This window comes from Prionailurus viverrinus, chromosome C2 (assembly GCF_022837055.1).
Source record: "Prionailurus viverrinus isolate Anna chromosome C2, UM_Priviv_1.0, whole genome shotgun sequence".
In the NCBI taxonomy this organism is placed as follows: Eukaryota; Metazoa; Chordata; class Mammalia; order Carnivora; family Felidae; genus Prionailurus; species Prionailurus viverrinus.
The window spans coordinates 145,513,139-145,532,561 of record NC_062569.1 but is presented as its reverse complement, the minus strand read 5'-3'; the positions used below and the strand labels follow the sequence as shown (position 1 = coordinate 145,532,561).

At 38.4% G+C, this 19,423-nt stretch overlaps 1 protein-coding gene across 1 annotated transcript; it reads left to right on the top strand.

Annotated features, from left to right (window-relative positions):
• The first annotated feature begins 1,351 nt into the window (after positions 1 to 1,351).
• LOC125174555 (keratin-associated protein 6-3-like) lies at positions 1,352 to 4,131 on the top strand. The gene is made up of 2 exons (XM_047874064.1): positions 1,352 to 1,488; positions 3,819 to 4,131. The coding sequence occupies exons 1-2, from the start codon at positions 1,352 to 1,354 to the stop codon at positions 4,129 to 4,131; spliced, it is 450 nt and encodes a 149-aa protein (XP_047730020.1).
• The last annotated feature ends 15,292 nt before the right edge of the window (positions 4,132 to 19,423 follow it).

Genomic DNA, 19,423 nt, shown 5'->3' with positions numbered 1-19,423 from the left:
AACCATCTCAAATGACCATCTACAAAATGCTCTCTTTCCAACACAGCGGCATGCCTGGCATCCTTTAAACACAGAGTATTGAACGAATGAGAGACCGAGTGGATATATGAAATGGACTTCGTAATCGGAATGATCTCACATAAAGAAATTTACTAAAGACAGCCAGGTTCTCAGGGCTGGTCCAACACTCCCTAGGTCCACTTTCAGGCTGGGAATGAGTTCTATACAAATGACATCAGGCACCTGAGAAGCTTTCTTGTGATGAAGCCACTAGAAATCAGACGCCTGGAAAACTCACAGAAGCACCACTTAACGAGTGGGTGTGTTCCTCTGGGTCCTGGGGAAACCAGGGCAGCCGGCCAGCCTCATGCAGCTACCAGACTTCAGGTGTGTTTTGAACTATTTTGCCTGCAAATTAAAGAGAAGCCAAATTTATTGAGGGGGAAGCAACCAACCGTGTCACATGGAGGCTCAGCTTTAAATAGAATGGAAGATATTTAAAGGGACCAAAAAAAAAAAAGATAGAAAAAAAACAGATGGAGGAAAGTAGTGTCAACCTGGGATAGTAACCACACACACACATTTTTATCTTGTAATCATCCATGGGCAATAATGACAGTGAAAATAAAGAAATGTGACAGCATCTTTGCAAAAAAGATTCAATTTACTGAAAGATGTACTTAGAGATCAAGAAGAAAACTTTTGTTGCATTTTAAAAGATACTCTGTATGAGCTTGCCTGATGGAGCCAGAGAAAGACGACACCTTTCTTTCACCATAGCCTGGATTGAGGATTTTGCTACTTTGAAGAGATAGCATGGGATGAATACGACCAGAAGCGGAATCCATGTTTCGCAGGAGGACACGTCTTGTGAGTCCAGGGGTTCTAGAATTTTTCAGTACAATCCATATGACCAATATCTACCATAGCAGGATGGGCTGCAGCCTCCATATCCGTAGCCACCGTACCTGTGACAGCCACAGCCGTAGCCACGGCCATAGCCCCCATAGCAGTTGCTGTCGTAGGTCATGGTGTCAGGGAGGATGGCGTAGAAGAGGAAGATACTTCCCTGAGTTCGAATGTCACTGTTTCCATGAGGTGTTTTATATTTCCTCCGTAGGAGGTGAGGCAAGTCACAGGCAAAGTTGCGCGTGTTGCAAATTATTTTGCATTAACTACGAACAACACCAACTGCAAAACTCTCATTTCGTTAGGCAGCATGAAGCCTTCAGAACCCAAATTGCTCTGCTGTTGTGTCAAGGTTTTCGGTCAGATCATGTGCATTGAATGACAGATGTCTGACTTGGTTTTAAAGCCCTCTCTCACTGAGGGCTCAAATTTAAATTCCATAATGGAGTTCTATGAAATCACAAAAATTGTGCAGACTTTAATTGATTCCAATCGTTTTGGGCTTATTAATAACAACCTCAAGTTCATCTGCCCATTGCAGATGAAAAAGCTACTCAGTTTAGCTTTGGAAAAACACAAGTGCTAAGGGGTAAATTTTATTTAAAGTATGAGATATATAATATTGCCCAATACGTCTTTTCAGCTAAAACAACTCATTTTATTTGAAATGCATAACCCAGGTGACATTTTTATAAGATCAATCTTTACAAGTGTACCCCTATGTTTTGTTTTCATATTTTACCAAATTCTATCTTGGATTGCCATTTCCACCTGACGGCACAACATTTCTTCTTGTCCCTTCCAGGCCAACAACAAAATTCAACGACATTCTAGTCTTCAGAATGAAAGCTCACTTGAATTAAAACCTTCACCTCTCCTGCCCCTCTTGAGGTTGACTTTATTGTGCGGAGGTATGCTTTTGATTGGAAGGGAATGCCTTCATCTGTCCTGCGCTGACATCTGTGTCTGCATAATGCAGGTTGTCAGTTTCCATTGCCACTAACCAAAAAACTCCTCTGGTCAATCCATTACCTGCCATCCAGTGCTACATCTTTGTGGCTTTACAGCCAGAAAAGTTTTTCGCTGTGCGAGGGAAAATCATGAGCCTGCACTCAAATCCATCCGGTAGGCACCAAGTGTATTCTCTACCTGCTGGTGTTGTGTTTCTTGGGTCACTCATGGGACTTGCTCCTTCTCAGGAAAATCAGAGTGTGCCTTTCTCTACTTTTATTTTATTTTATTTTATTAATTTTTTTTCAATGTTTACCTACTTTTGAGAGAGAGAGACAGAGAGAGAGAGAGAGAGAGAGAGAGAGAGATACAGAGCTTGAGTAGAGAAGGGGCAGAGAGAGAGGGAGACACAGAATCCAAAGCAGGCTCCAGGCTGTGTGGGGCTCAAACTGATGAACCATGAGATCATAACCGGAGCTGAAGTCGGACGCTTAACCGACTGAGCCACCCAGGTGCCCCTTTCTCTACTTTTAGATGCAGAGCCTTCATGTAGGGGTTTCTTTTTCCTTTGCAATGACCCAAGACCCCTACATGAGGACTTAAGTATGTCTGACCGCTCTTGTTCAACTCATCCGCTCTCCACTAAAGCTTATAGCCAGGAAAACAGTTTGGAGATGAAATAAATGATAATAAGAGCAAAGGATATTCTAGTACCTACTACGTGCCAGACAGTGTTGTAAGTGCTTGACACACACTAGCTAATTTGACTCTTCAAAATTGTCTCGTGGGGTAGGTGTTACTGTTACCATCCCACATACAAGCGGAGCCTACTGTTAAAGTCACAAAGCTATAAGTGATAGGGGTAAGATTTGAACCCAGAGAGCTGATTTCAGAAGTTTCATTCTTCTCTATTATGCTCTACTGACTCTTATGAATTAATCTTACTAAGAACACAAGTTCAGAGAGCTATTTCTCTTAATTATTGCAGTAAGCTCAGAGTCTCATTGCATTAAAAAACACTGGGCATTAGAAACGTATTAACGTTTCTCATAATCCAAGATATTTTACCAAGACGTCATTGCTTGTTGTTGAAACGCTATTAGCACCGTGAAAGATATCTCTGCCAGTATTGTTATTTTAAAGAAAGAAATGCCTATATTCACCTTTGAGTCAAAACACAAACATTACAAATGTGTTGGATTTTAAAGAAAACTCTTTCATGAAAATGCAATTTTATAAATTAAATAAAATCTCATTTCTGTTTTCTGGCTATAGATGCAGACATAAATTTGAAACCGTGAAAAAAATTGATGTTTTAAAAATGAATCATAAAAGGAAATATTAATGTAAGTGAAAAAGAAAAGCCCGGTCTTCCCGGGACTGGTGGTCCCGAATTTCAAACTGTTGGCTTTTTGTCGATGGTCTCATGAAATTGAGTGATACCTTTTGGCTTTTCCTAGTAAACCATCTCTCATGTGAAAATATGGAAAATCCCTAAAGAGGAAAAAAAAAAAAACGAGTTTGGAACAGAAGAGATGGAGAATCTCAAATGAAGGTAGATTATTATGGCCTGTTGGATGTCAGCCAAAAAAGGGTAAAAAAATTGGTTGTTTGGAGCCCAGAATGTTTACTACAAATGTTGTTTCTTATCATAAAGGCTGGTTACAAATTGCTAATTTGAAGGTCTTGTGTAAGTAAGGTTTTGAAGATGAGACAATTGATTCTTATTAATGATTCACAAATGATTCAGGTTGTGGCTGTTGTTACAGCAAATGTCTTCATTACCCCTGAAGCCATACCCTAAAACCAGGAGTGAACAAATTACTCAGAGAGGTCTTGCAAATTATCCAGTGGCCTGACTTGTGTGGTGGGTCCCACTCACACTGAGGGCATATAAAAGGCCCTCTGTAGGGGAATCGTCCACAGTGAAGTGACACTTCTCTCCTTCTCTACCCAAGCACAACCTCAACAGCCAACACCATGTGTGGAAGCTACTACGGAAACTCTTACAGAGGCTGCGGCTATGGAGGCTGTGGCTATGGAGGCTGCGGCTATGGAGGCTGCGGCTATGGAGGCTGCGGCTATGGAGGCTGTGGCTATGGAGGCAGTGGCTATGGAGGCTGCGGCTATGGAGGCTGCGGCTATGGAGGCTGTGGCTACGGAGGCTGTGGCTACGGAGGCCTGGGCTGTGGCTATGGCTCCTGCTATGGCTGTGGCTATGGATATCGCTCCCACTCTCTCCATGGCTGTGGCTCTGGCTGTGGCTACTAGTAATGAGGGCACCGTGGGAGACTCTCACCCTCTACACCTGGACGTGGGATTCACCAATTCTGAGCCCCACACGTTCTGAGCCTTTCCCTTGGGTGACGATATCCTGCAGGATGAAAGTCTAGTAGGTCTGTTGCTGCCTACAGCCTAACCTACACATTCCTGGATTTACCTCGTGGAGTGGAAGATGGTGAAATTCACCTGTGACCCCACAGTTCCGCCCTCATCTGGATGATGGTGTCACAGCGACTGCCTTGATGATGTCCATGCTAGAGTTCGTTTCTGTGACCTAATAAACTTGTTCAATCCAAATGGCAGTCCTGGTTTTGATGTTGGTCATTTAATGCCCAGTATTACAATTTTTGTTTTGTTTTGTTTTCTGTTTTCAAGAAAGCTAACAACTGCTTTCTTTGGGAGGTATTTTTTTTATCTTTAGGTCAGTCGTCTTAGAAAAGTTTTTGTAAAGTTCAGTTTCCTCCTCCTCTGCTACTGAGGGAATGCTATCTCTTATGCTGGGTAACAGGTAGCAGTAAATCAAGTACTACTTACACATTAGGTTAAGCATTGCCTGGCATATAGTACATAATAAATAAAAAATTAATTTCCCCAAACTTTTATATTCGTGTTCCATAAATCAAATGAACATTGTTGCTGTATGCTTCTCTACTTTTAATCTTCCATCTCAAAGGTACTATTTTAAGGGATGCCTGGGTGGTTCTCTCGGTTAAGCCTCCAACTTTGGCTCAGGTCATGATCTCACAGTTTAAGTGCGGGCCCCGCATCAGGCTCGGTGCCGATAGCTCAGAGCTAGAGCCTGCTTCAGATTCTGTGTCTCCCTCTCTCTCTGCCCCTCCCCTGCTTGCACTCTCTGTCTCAAAAATTTTAGTATATGTGCTGCCGAAGCGAGCACGCTCTCTCTCAAAAATAAACATTAAAAAAATTTTTTTTAATAGGCACACATTTTTTAAAGTTATCCATTTTATTTTTTTTTTATTATTTTTTAATGTTTATTTATTTTGTGAACTTGTGAACTGTGAGATCATGACCGGAGTCAAGGGTGGAGGTTTAACTGACTGAGCCACCCAGGCATCCCTCAAGGTATCCATTTTATTTTTTTTTTTTTTAAATTTTTTTTTTTTCTTTCAACGTTTTTATTTATTTTTGGGACAGAGAGAGACAGAGCATGAACAGGGGAGGGGCAGAGAGAGAGGGAGACACAGAATCGGAAACAGGCTCCAGGCTCTGAGCCATCAGCCCAGAGCCCAACGCGGGGCTCGAACCCACGGACCGCGAGATCGTGACCTGGCTGAAGTCGGACGCTTAACCGACTGCGCCACCCAGGCGCCCCAAGGTATCCATTTTAAAGGTATGAGAGACATAACCTAAGGAATAGTTTAACGATCTATTACATCCCAAGCTGGTAATAAATTGTAAAACTATTTGGAATGCATGGTGGGCCATAATATTTAGATAAAATCTCTGTTTCCCAAGTAGGCTGAGAAGCTTCAGGGTCTCATGAGATTCCAATTCCAGATGTTGGATAGGACTGTGGTCACATCTGAGGTTTAGCTGGGATGGATTCATTTCCAGACTCATGTTATTGTTGGCAGATCTCAGTTCATTGGAGTTGTAGGAATGAAAGGCTCATTTTCTTGCTGGCTGTTGGCCAGGGTCCCTTGCAAACCCTCTGCTGGCAGTCACCTTCAGTTGGAAAAGGTTGCCCATGGTTCCTTGCCAAGTAAATTTCCAACATGGTTGCTTGTTTTCTCAAAGCCAGCAAGGAAGAAGAAAGACTCCAGCCAGATGAATGCCATAATCTCATGTAACATAATCACTTACACATAACTATTAAATTTGCCATATTTTATTGGTTACAAAGCAAGTCACAGGTCTCCCTCACACTCACAGGGAGGAGGTCATCCCAGGGCATTTTCATCAGGAGGCAGGAATCAAGGGGGCATGTGGAGAGTCTGTGTACCACAGACTCAATATTATTCATCCTTTATAATAGGAATTAACAAGTTGTCCTTCATTTTCAGTGTTCTTCAACAACTAAGATAATAAGATCATCTCATCCTTGAATTTGGTAGAATTCTGAGAAATCGTCTGTGTCTTGGCTATTTTGTGAAGTATTTTGTTAATGATTTTCTTTATTCTAAAGAAATTGGTCTGCTTTTGATTTATAAATCTAATGGCATCCATTTTAGTAATCTGTATTTTCCTAAGAGATGATCTATTTCATCTAGGTTTTCAAATTTATTATATACATAGAGCTCTTAAAAGTTGCCTGCCTCATATGATGTTTAAAATTTCTTCTGTTTTAATGTTCCTTCATGTTATTTATTTTTTATATGGTTTCTGTCTCTCTTTTTTTTCTTCATCAAATTAGCAAGGTCTGTTAATTCTCTCAAATAACAGCATTTTGGCTCGTTATAAATCACCTTTTTTTTTGTGATTCCCTACCTCATTAATGTCTACGTTTCTATTTATTATTTCTATCTTTGTGCTTTTTTGCTTTTTAAAGTTTCCTTTATAAGTGTTTTAAAGCATAGTATGAAATATGAATTTATTTTATTTCATTTTTACTGATGAAAGTCTTCATGCTATAATCTTTTTAAAACACTGCTTTAAATATTTCTCATAGGCCCTGTTATGGACCATTTTCATCATTTTAATTATTTTAAAATCTGTAATTTCACTTGTATGACCTCTCTCACCCAAGAATTTTTGGACAGAAGGCTTTATATTTTCCATGTAAGCGGGGTTTTTTTTTTTTTTTTTTTTTTTACAGCTTGATTTTATTTTTAAAGGGCTTTCTGTTCTTTGGTTTTGTTAACAATTATTAGTTTTATTGTCAGACATCAGAGAGTATTTTTTTCTAGTATTTCTACTTTACAAAACTTATTAATGCTTTCTGTAAATACATAATAAATTTTTGTGGATGTTTTGTGGGAGCTTGAGAAGATGATTCATGTCTGTTACTAGTATATAAAGGTTAACCATAAAAGCTACCTTATTGATCACATTGTTTAAGTCTTCGCTTTTTTTTACTTATTTTTTCCACTTTGTCTTGTTCTGAAAGTGCTGCTTTAAAGTCACCTATTACTAATATGTTACTATCTATGTCTTGGCATCATATATCTGTACCTTCATATGCATCTTGAGAAGTGTAAGACATTTCTTGTGGTTGGTTTCGTATTTGCATGAGAAAGCTCCCCTCTTTGTCGCAGTTCATGCTTTTTGGCCTGAATTCTATTTGGTTGATATCAGGATTGTTACATTTTCTTGTGACATTTTGCCCAGATACCTTCGTATATGTCTTTATTTTTGTATTCCTGAATATTTTGTTTTAGATGTATATGTAGAGCACATATATACGTGTTTTGTTTCATGAGCCAAATTTAAAATGTTTTCTTTAATAGGTAAATGAAGCCAATTCATATATGTTGATATGACGGATATGTTTCATAATTCAATATACTTTAATAAATTATAAAAATGGTATTTGGATGGTTGTGGTTTTTCTAGTGGTTATTTGGGTATCTTTGTATCCGTAACAATTTTAATGTGCTTAGTTTCCTTTTTGCTTATTCAACCTTTTATTATCTGACACATATATATTCATATATATCTGACATATATATATACTAGTTATATTCATATTTGTAACTTGCCCTGTTGTCTATACAACATCAGCTTAATTTATTTTCCTCTTTACCTCTTCTGCTACTCCCTTGTCTTTTAGTTGGATTATTACTAGTTTGTCATCACAACACATTTATATAACATATTTATATATTATTAATATAATTATGTATAATTAATATATAAATTATATATTATTAATTAATATATTATAATCCTCAAGTCTAGTCTTTGTTTTGATTTGGCTGTATGTTACACTAAATATATATCACTGCACACGCACATAGGCACACATATGTATATATGTATACACACAGACATGTATACACACACACACACATCTATATATCTCTATGTCTTCAATGTTTTGCTACTCAGTATAGGCTTGTGGGTGAAGAATTTCCTAATTTCTTCTATGCTGAAAACTGTTGTTCTAATACATTGTTATATGAATAACAGCTTCCTTAGATATAAAGTCTTTAGTTAATGCTTGTTTTTATTAGTCTTTAGATGATTCTCTTCTGTCTCTTTTTGAATGCAGCTTTTGAAAATTCTGACTAATAGCCTAATTATTTATTCTATGTAAATTATTTGATTGCCTAAAAGCCTTGAGTAAGCTTTCTTAATCATTAAAATATACTATTTTAATAGCTTATATTTATAATTAATAATTTTATAATAATGTTCTCTGTTTCCAATTAGGACCTGTCAATGAGAATGTTTAGATCAAGCAAAATAAATTAATACCAAAATGCATCAAAATTATAATTTTGAAAAGTAAAGACAAAGAAAAAAGTCTTGAAAATCACCAGACACACAACACATTATCTAAATAACAGCAATTTGAATAACAGTTGATTTGTCATCTGAAAGGATGGAGTAATAAAAAACAGCATAGTATTTTTCAAATGCTGGGAAAAAAAGAACTGTCAATGTATTTTACATCTTGCAAAACTATTTTGAAGAATGAAGGGTAGGGTCCCTGGGTGGCTCAGTTGGTTAAGCGTCCCACTCTTTTTTTAATGTTTATTTTTTTATTTTTGAGAGAGAAGGAGGGGGAGGGGCAGAGAGAGAGGGAGACGCAGAATCTGAAGCAGGATCCAGGCTCTGAGCTGTCAGCACAGAGCCTGATGTGGGGCTCGAACCCATGAACTGAAGCATCCCACTCTTGATTTTGGCTCAGCTGGTTCTGGGCTGCTAACACAGAGTCCACCTGGGATTCTCTCCTCTCTCTGACCCTGCCCTGCTTGTACTCTCTTCCTCTCTCTCTCTCTCAAAATAAATAAGTAAACATTAAAAAAATGAAGGGGAAATAAAAACATCCTCAGGAGAAAATAAATAATTTGTCGTTAGTAAACCTACATTTAAAGATTGACTTCAAAAAGTTCTTCAAACAAAAAGGAAATGCTAAAGGAGGGGATCTTGAACCATCAAGAAGGCACAATGGAAAAAACAGAAATATGAGTATATCCAATAGACCAATCTCTTCCTCATGACTTTTAGAAATCATAGTTGGTGATGGAAATAAAAATTATAACACTATAAGCAATAATATTAAAAGTAGACATGATGAAGGAATCTAATCAAAGGAAATGCCCAACACTTCACTTGTGCCCATAAATATTGATATACCAGTACACTGTTATAAGTTACATGTGCATACAGTAATACCCAGAGGAAGCATTAAAAAAAAACTATGCAAATATATACGTTCAATAATACCATAAGTTAAGATGAGAGGAGAGGGGAGTTAAGATGACACAGTAGTAAGGAGACCCTGGGTTTGTCTCCTCACTCAAACACAGCTAGATCAACATCAAACCATTTTGAACACCTAGGAAATTGATCTAAGGATTAACAGAATAGCCTGCATAATTTGAGGGATAAAACTGGGCAGGCAGGTACCTAGTGTGGAGAGGTGAACTGGAGGAGAGAAGAGCCATAGTGCTGGAGAGGGGACAGTGCCGTTCTTACCAAGAGGAGAAAGAGGGAGAGGGAGAGCAGTTCATCAAGTTTGCACAAGAAAGCGTTCCCTCTGAAAGCAGCTGGGAGACCTACATAGGAGACTACACAAGAAAACTGTTCCCTAAAACCATTGACAGAGAAAAAAGGAGCAGGTTTTAATACCACTAGATTTTTATAAACAGCAGAGCACAGAGTCTGAAGTTTCAGAGGTCAGCCCCTGGTGGTGCTCTGGAGAGAAAGCAGAGCAGAGCCCAGGGAGTGGGCAGTGTGGTCTGAGGATTCCCTGGGTGGACTGGGGAGAAGCAGGTACCCTGCTTGGAGTGCATTTGGTAGAGGTGATGCAGTTGCTTCTGTGGGCAAAAGACCCACTGGACTTCATTAAGCTGCCACGTTCACCAGTATAGACGGGATCCGGCGCGTTCAGGGTGGTATGACCGTAGACTCATGTTCACCAGTATAGAAAGAAAGAGTCTAGCTGAGGGCAGCAAATCCTGGTGCCGGTGTGTGTAGTGATTTATCATAAACTCGAAGCTGCTGTGGCTATGCAGTGGCATGACTGTTTCCTGGGACAAGCTGACACCAGCCACAGCACGGTGAGACGGTTCCCCAGATGTTGTGGGTCTGAACCTCAGGGGTCGCTGAAGTGTGGGTTTTGAAATACCGCTGCACTTAAACTTCTGGAGAGAGGTACCACCTGGTGGGCAGACAGCTTGGACACAGGGGGAAGGTGGGGAGCTGATGGAAGTGGGGGATAAAGGAAGGATGACTGTGCATCTGTGAAGGCACAAACTCCCTGCTCTGAAGACCAGATGAAGCCATTTTAACATTAGCCCATCAACACTGATAGACCCCAGTGAACTAAACAGTGCCACCAAGTGGAGAATGGAGCCATTACTGTGCTGTGCCCTCCAGGCACATCTCCAGTAGGAGAAGTTGGCCTGAGAATCAGAGCAGCAGGTCCCTCCCCCAGGAGACCAGCACAAATCCCTTCCACCTGCTTAGTCCACTGACCATAGAGTTCTACAAAATTTCAGCTCTGGGGAAACTGGATTTAATTCCATTTGGTTATTTATGTTTATTCATTTTGTTGTTGTTGCTTCTGTTTTTATGCTGTTGCTGTTGTTTTTCTTTTCTTTTGTTTATTGGATGGAGAAATAGCAAATTGTTTTATTTTATTTTACTATTTTTTTTGCTTTTTAGTTTTTTAATTTTTTTTCTCTTTTTGTCTCTTTTCTCTTTTTTCTATCAAGCTTCTCTTAAAAATCAGACCAAAATATGCATAAGATCAAGCTTCCTTTATTTGATTTTTTAAAATATTAAAATTTTAATTTCATTTTATTATTATTATTATCATTATTGTGTTTCTTCATCCAAAATGACAAGACAGAGGAATTCACCTCAAACTACAGAACAGGGAGAATAGGCAGCGAGGCATTTAATCAATGAAGATATAAGTAAGATGTCTTAACTAGAATTTAAAACAATGATTATAAGGATATTATCTGGGCTTGAAAAAAGTGTAGAAGACACAAAAGAATCTCTTTCTGCAGAGAAAAAAGAACAAAAATCTAGTCAGGCTGAAGTTAACAATGCTATAACCAAGATGCAAACACAAATAGAGGTGATAAAAACAAGGATGGACAAGGCAAAGGAACAAATTAGCAATATAGAATATAGAATTATGGGAAATAATGAAGCTGAAAAGAAGAGGGAAACAAAGGTCAAGGCTCACTAAGGCAGACTTATGGAAATCAGCAATTTATTAAAATGTAATAACATTCTTTTTTTAAAAAAATGTTTATTTTTGATGGGGCGCCTGGGTGGCGCAGTCGGTTAAGCGTCCGACTTCAGCCAGGTCACGATCTCGCGGTCCGTGAGTTCGAGCCCCGCGTCAGGCTCTGGGCTGATGGCTCAGAGCCTGGAGCCTGTTTCTGATTCTGTGTCTCCCTCTCTCTCTGCCCCTTCCCCGTTCATGCTCTGTCTCTCTCTGTCCCAAAAATAAATAAACGTTGAAAAAAAAAAAAAAAAATAAATAAATGTTTATTTTTGAGAGAAAGAGAGAGACAGAGAGACAGAGTATGAGTGGGGGAGGGGCAGAGAGAGAGGGACACAGAATCTGAAGAATGTGAGGCTCCAGGCTCCAGCGTGTCAGCACAGAACCTGATGTGGGGTTCAAACTCATGAACCACAATATCATGACCTGAGCTGAAGTTGGCCACTTAATCAGCTGAGCCACCCAGGCACCCCAAAATGTAGTAACATTAATAGCATAGGAGTCCCAGAAGATGAAGCAAGAGAAAAAGAGCAGAATATTTATGTGACAAAATTATAGCTGAAACTTTCCTAATCTGAGGAAGGACACAGACATCAAAATCCAAGAAACACAAAGCACTCTCATCAAATTCAACTCAAGCTGGCCATCACCAAGGCATATCATAGTCAAATTCACAAAATACTGGGGCTTCTGGGTGGCTCAGTGGGTTCAGCGTCTGACTTCAGCTCAGGTCATGATCTCACAGCTTGTGGGTTCGAGCCCCATGCCGGGCTCTGGGCTGATAGCCCAGAGCCTGGAACTGCTTTGGATTCTGTGTCTCCCTCTTTGCCCCTCCCCCACTCACGTGCTGTCTCTCTCTCTCTCTCTCTGTCTCTCTCTCTCTCAAAAATAAATAATCGTTAAAAAAAATTCAAATTCCCAAAATACACAAACAAGGAAAGAATCCTGAAAGCAGCAAATGAAAAAAAGTCCTTAACCTACAAGAGAAGACAGATCAGGTTTGCAGCAGATCTGTCCACAGAAACTTGAAAGGCCAGAATGGAGTTCCACAATATATTCAACGTGTTGAGTGGATAAAAATATGCAGCCAAGAATACTCTCTACAACAAGGCTGTCATTCAAAATAGAAGGAGAGACAAAGAGTTTCCCAGACAAACAAAAACTAAAGGAGCTTGTTACCACTAAACCAGCCCTATGGGAAATTTTAAGGGGGACTCTATAAGTGGAGGAAAACAAAACAAAACACCAAAAGCAACAAAGACTAGAAAGGATCAGAGAACATCATCAGAAACACGAACTCTATAGGTAACACAATGGCACTAAATTCATATTTTTCAATAATCAACTGTGAATGTTCCAATCAAAAACATAGGGTATTGGAATGTATAAAAAAAATCCCAAAACAATATCCATCTATATGTGGCCTACAAGAGACTCATTTTAGACCTAGGACATAAAAAGAAAGCTGGAGTAGCCATACTTATATCAGACAAATTATATTTTAAAACAAAGACTGTAACAAGAGATGAAGAAAGACACTACATCCTAATTAAAGGATCTATCCATCAAGAAGTTTGGGGAAATTGGTTCAAGAATTCCTTATACGTACATAAAAGGGTTAAAAAAAGCTTTGGGCAGAAAGCCACCACCACAGGGCAAAAGCACCCAAAGTTAATCATTAAGTAGAAAAAAAGCTTAGGGTGGGAAGCCGCTGCCACAGGGCAAAATTTCCCAGAGTTAGTTAGTGAGGTATTATGATGGAGTCAAGAGTAGCTGGCATATTATCTGCAAGAGACTACTTTCCATCTGGCACCTGTATACTTTGATCCCAACTTCAAACTCCACTTGCCCCCCCCCGCCCGCCAGACCTTTGCTTCTTACACACAGAAGTTAATGATTACTATCTGATTGTTTTCTTCACATTCACCATGTGTAGAAGATCTTGAGAGATCAATGAACATGAAGACAAAATCCCTGTTTGGGATCCTTGTCTTCTCCCAGACATTAGCCTTCCTCATTTTCATTTCTGCATCTGCTCTCTTGCTGGACAAGAAAGAACTCCAGACTCATGGTCTGTGACAAAGAAGATCTAACAGTTGTAAATATTTATGCTCCCAACTTGAAAGCACCCAAATACATGATACAATTAATTACAAACATAGAGAAACTTACTGATAATAATAGAATAATAGTAGGGGACTTTAACACCCCATTACAACAATGGATAGATCATCTAAGCAGAAAATCAACAAGGAAGCAATGGATTTGAATGACACGGTGGACCAGATGGACTCAACATATATTCAGAACTTTTCATTCTAAGGAAGCAGAATACACTTTCCTTTTGAGTGCACTAGAACATTCTCCAGAATAGATCACATATTGGGTCATAAATCAGCTCTCAACAAGTACAAAAAGATTGAAGTCATACCATGCATATTTTCAGATCACAATGCTATGAAACTTGAAGTGAACCACAAGACAAAATTTGGAAAGCCCTCAAATACATGGAAGTTAAAGAACATCCTATTAAAGAACGAATGAGTTAACCAAGAAATTAAAGAAGACCTGAGCCAAAGTCAGAAGCTTAATTGACTGAGCCACTCAGGCACCCCTGTTGGATTTGTATATACCAGTAATGAAGCAGCAGAAAAACAAATCAAGGAATACAGATACAACTGCACTTAAAACAGTAAGATACCTAGGAATACACCTAACTAAAGAGGTAAAAGATCTATACTCTGAAAACTATAGAGCACTTATAAAAGAAATGGAAGAGGACAAAAAGAAATGGAAAAACATTCCATGCTCATGGATTGGAAGAACAAACACTGTTAAAATGTCTATACTATCCAAAACAATCTACAAATTCAATGCAATCCCTATCAAAATACCACCAGCATTTTCACAGAGCTAGAACAAACAATCCTAAAATTTGTATGGAACCACCAAAGACCCTGAATAGCCAAAGCAATCCTGAAAAAGAAAAACAAAACTGGAGGCATCACAATTCTGGATTTAAAGCTACATTACAAAACTGTAGTCATCAAGACAATACTGTACTGGCACAAAAACAGACACATGGATCAATGGAACAGAATAGAAAACCCAGAAATGGACCCACAAATGTATGGTCGACTAATCTTTGACAAAGTAGTAAAGAATATCCAATGGGAAAAAAACAGTCTCTTTAACAAATGGTGTTGGGAAAATTGGATGGTGACAAGCAGAACAATGCAACTGGACCACTTTCTATAGCATACATAAAAATAAATTCAAAATGGATGAAAGATCTAAATATGAAACAGGAAGCCATCAAAATTCTAGAGGCAGCAACTTCTTTGACCTTGGCTGGAGCAACTTCTTACTAGACACATTGCTGAAGGCAAGGAAAATAAAAAGTAAATATGATAACATCATGTTGACATCAAGATAAAAAGGTTCTGAACAGTGAGGGAACCAAGCAATAAAACTAAAAGATAGCCTATGGAATGGGAGATGATATTTGCAAATGGCATACCTAATAAAAGATTAGTATCCAAAATCTATAAAGAACTTATCAAACTCAACTCTCAAAAAACAAATAACCCAGTTAAAAAATGGGAAGAAAACATGAACAGACACCTTTCCAAATAAGACATCCAGTGGCTAACAGACATGAAAAGATGCTCAACATCACTCATCATCAGGGAAATACAAATCAAAACCACAATGAGATCCTACTTCACACCTGTCAGAATGGCTAAAATTAACAACACAAGAAACAACAGGTGATGGTGAGGATGAGGAGAAAGGAGAACACTCTTGCTCTGTTGGTGGGAATGAAAAGGGGTGCACCCACTCTGGAGAACAGTATGGAAGTTCCTCAAGAAACTAAAAATAGAACTACCCTATGATCCAGGAATTGCACTATTAGGGATTATCCAAAGGATACAAAAATACAGATTCAAAGAAGTACATCCACCTTAATGTCTATAGTAGTTTATCAACAATAGCCAAACTATGGAGAGAGCCCAAATGTCCATCGACTGATGAATGGTTAAAGAAGATGTAGTATGTATATACTACATCCCACATTATATACATATATAATGGAATATTACTCATCCATCAAAAAGAATGAAATCTTGTCATTTGTAATGACATGGATGGAGCTAGAATGTATTATAGTAAGAAAAATAAGTCAATTAGAGAAAGAAAAACACCATATGATTTCATTAATATGTGGAATTTCAGAAACAAAACAGATGACCATATGGGAAGGGGCGGGAAAGAGGAGAGATAGAAATAAACCACAAGAGACTTTTAACGATAGAGAACAAATTATGGGTTGATGGAGGTAGGTCAGTGGTTGATGGGCTAGATGGGTGATGGCTACGAAGTAGGACACTTGTCATGAGCACTGGGTGTTGTATGCAACACTGAATTCTACTCCTGCAACCAATATGTAACTGTATATTAACTAACTAAAATTTAAATTAAAAAAACCAAAAAAATTAAGATGTAATGCTATAAAATGTTAAAAAATAACATAGAAGGCAAGAAAAATAATCAGAGTAACAAGAATTAGAAGAAACAAATAGAAAACAAATAATAAAGTGGCAGACTTATTTGCTAACATATCAACAATTTCATTGAATGCACGTGGTCTAAATACGACAGCCAAAAGACAGAGATTGGAAAAGTGCATTAAAAAAATCCAACATGACCTACCTATATTCTGTTCATAAGAAACTGACTTCAAATTCATTGACATAGGTAGGCTGAAAGTAAAAGGATGGAAAAAGTTAGGCTCTATAATTGTTAACAAACTAAAGCAGGAGTGGCCACATTAAGACCAGATAAAATAGACCTCACATCAAAGAAAATTACCAGAGACAAAGAGAACTATTACATATCTTATGAGGATTAATCCACCAGGAAAAATAATAATTCTAAGTATACACCAAACAGTATCAAAACATATGAATAAAATGTGATCCAGTTGAAAATAGAAATAGAGAAATTTACAATTACACTTGGATATTTTCAACTCCCTTCTGACAAACTGATAGAACTAGTATGCAGAAAATAACCCGAGACAGATGATCTGAAGAACACAATCAGTCAAAAGAGTTTTTCATATATAGAATTCTTCACCCAGCAGTGAGAATATATATATAGTTTTTGTCTTTGTTTTGTTGTTGTTTGTTTGTTTGCTTGTTTTTTAGGCTAGTCTTTAAGGTTTGCCCTGCACCCAGGAGGGCTCTTAGCCATCTTTCCTCCTGGTTCTCTCTGGTAAACTAGCCAGCTTATGGTTTAGCTTGTTGTCTTAGAGCAATCAACTTCCTCTTAATTGTTTATCATCAAAATCTCTATTGTTTGAAGCATACCCTTAAGTTTGAATTTCCTACACACTATTCTAAATAAACTAATTCATTTGAAGAAGTGTTCAGAGCTCTCTGTTTTATTTTTCATTTAATTTTATTTATTTTTAATGTTTTTAAATTTATTTTTGAGAAAGAGAGAGAGAGAGAGAACGTGAGCGGGGGAGAGGACAGAGAGAGACAGAGACACAGAATCCGAAGCAGGATCCAGACTCTGAGCTGTCCACACAGAGCCCGACATGGAGCTCAAACCTACGAACTGTGAGATCATGACCTGAGCCAAAGTTGGACACTTAACTAACTGAGCCACCCAGGCACCCCAGAGCTCTTTGTTTTTATGGCTTGCCTCCTGCTCTGTGCAAAATATCTGAGCAACTACTCCAGAACTGGAGATAGAAACAGTTGTTTGCTTATTCTCTCATAGAGACACATCTGCATTACTAGTAGTCACTGGGCTTGGGCAATAGCCTCTAGGTTTTTAGGTTTGATGTACCCATCCTGTCATGAAACCTCCTTCCTATGAATGGTGTGATGGAAAGCAAGATAGGGACTTATGGCTGTTAGCTTGTTGGGTGATGGGTAGAGCTTGGCACTACAGGTAGGAATGGGTAGATGAAGGGAACCACCTACCTCTTGGCCAAGTTCACTTGCAACTTAGTCATTGCAACATAGAACAAGAGATCATGAGATATACTAATGGCCTGCCTACACAGGAGAGATACTGTAGCCTTTGACAACAAAGAGGGGCTACTATTTTTATGGCCTCCTCTGCCCAGTGTTGACCTTCTGCCATATTAACCTGGAGGAGAAGAAACAGAAGGAGCAGATTGTAGCTTAAGTAGATCAAGACTCTCACTAAACCTAGATTATGTTGATTTTTTTGAATGAATGTTTCTTCATCTGTTTTGTGTCCTTGTGATAATTTCAGAAAGACTTGAATTTTTTTAAGCGTGTAATATATCTGAAGAGGGCCTGATAGCTGATGGCCACTTTTTAAGTGTGTGGGATTGAGTCAAAAGCCATAGCTTCCACATGGCTTCCACTCTGACCTTTTCGACTGCTTTAAGACAGGGCCCTCTGTTGACCTGCCTTTTAAGACTTCTGCCCACTATGGCAGGACCAAAGCCAAACTTATTAGAAAGGGACTTACCTTAGTGTTTCTCCCTCTAGTTTCACTGCCTGTCAATGTTTGTAGATGTCAGAGTGGTACAATTATGTGTTGTCTGTTTTCAATTGATGGAGGATAAACAGACATCCTCTGGATGCCTTCAGGAAACATGCATTTTGTTGCTGGTTAAGAGTTTTTCCAGCTTCATACTTTAATAGCCATTCAGGAAGTAATTTTGTATGAATCTTAAATTAGTTGTAAAGGCCCCAAATTCTAACATAGTCATTAAATGTTTAGAAGATATTGTTATGTTATACTTTACCATTATTGACATCATCATTAACATTAATAATAAATGGGGTAAATGAAGAAGTGTTATTTGCTGAACACGAACCAAACTAGAAGGCTCAATGCTGCACTTTCCAGCCTATAGTTGGGTCAAAGTTGCGTTTTGTGAATTTGGCCTACCCGAATTACTGCTTTGTTATGAATAATAAAAGGTCATTGGCTTGAAGGCAGGCAAATATCAACCTCTGTGAAAAATTTAGGGAAGCAGACTTAAATTCTGTGTTCACTCTATGCCCACATTGGAACCGCAGGCAGAATAGCTACCTGTGTAACCACAATGCATAGATTGAGTTTGAGAATATATTTTGTCGGTGAGTGACAAGAAACAGGCATCCTATATAATTTAGAGGAAAACAGTTACAGTTGCCCAGAACCACAAATTCAACTGCTGAGTATCAAGAAACAATGAAATTGAATGAAGCATTAAGTAAGGGGGCACTGTTGTTACCAATGATTTTAGCCAAACACTGGAGATACTGAAGATGAGGCTTTGATAAGACCAAGGTATATTACAGTAGCCTTTGGATCTGCCCATGAAAACACATTTTGCCAAAGTGCTGGTTGAATACAGCGATCAGGCTTAACACATCCATATTATCAACTATACATTGCCAAAGGGCGAGCAAACTGTCTCTCTTTCTTTCACACATACAGCAATATATATATATAAACACACGTGTATAGTGTATGCTGTGCATTTGTAAAATAAGATTACTTTCAGTGAAAAATGAATTTGGATATTTTTTCAAATGTAATTGTTAAGGTTGCTTATATTTAATCATGTATGAATAACACAACATTGAGGCTTTTTGTTTTTGTTTTAAATTGTTAGAAACTCTAGATAATAGATCAAAGAAGTCCTGATGTGGTTCTTATAGGACAAGATTTGGTTGTCATTGTTTGAATAGCCCATAATACTGTTATTATAAATAATGGAGGGGATACACATAGTGCCTCACAGGGTTATGATCTATAAAGATCAACAATCTAGATTTCTGAGAAGAATCCAGAAGACCAGAATCTTCCATAGCAGCATGGACGATAAGAGGCATATCCATAGCCACTGTAGTAGCCATTTCCTAGGCCTCC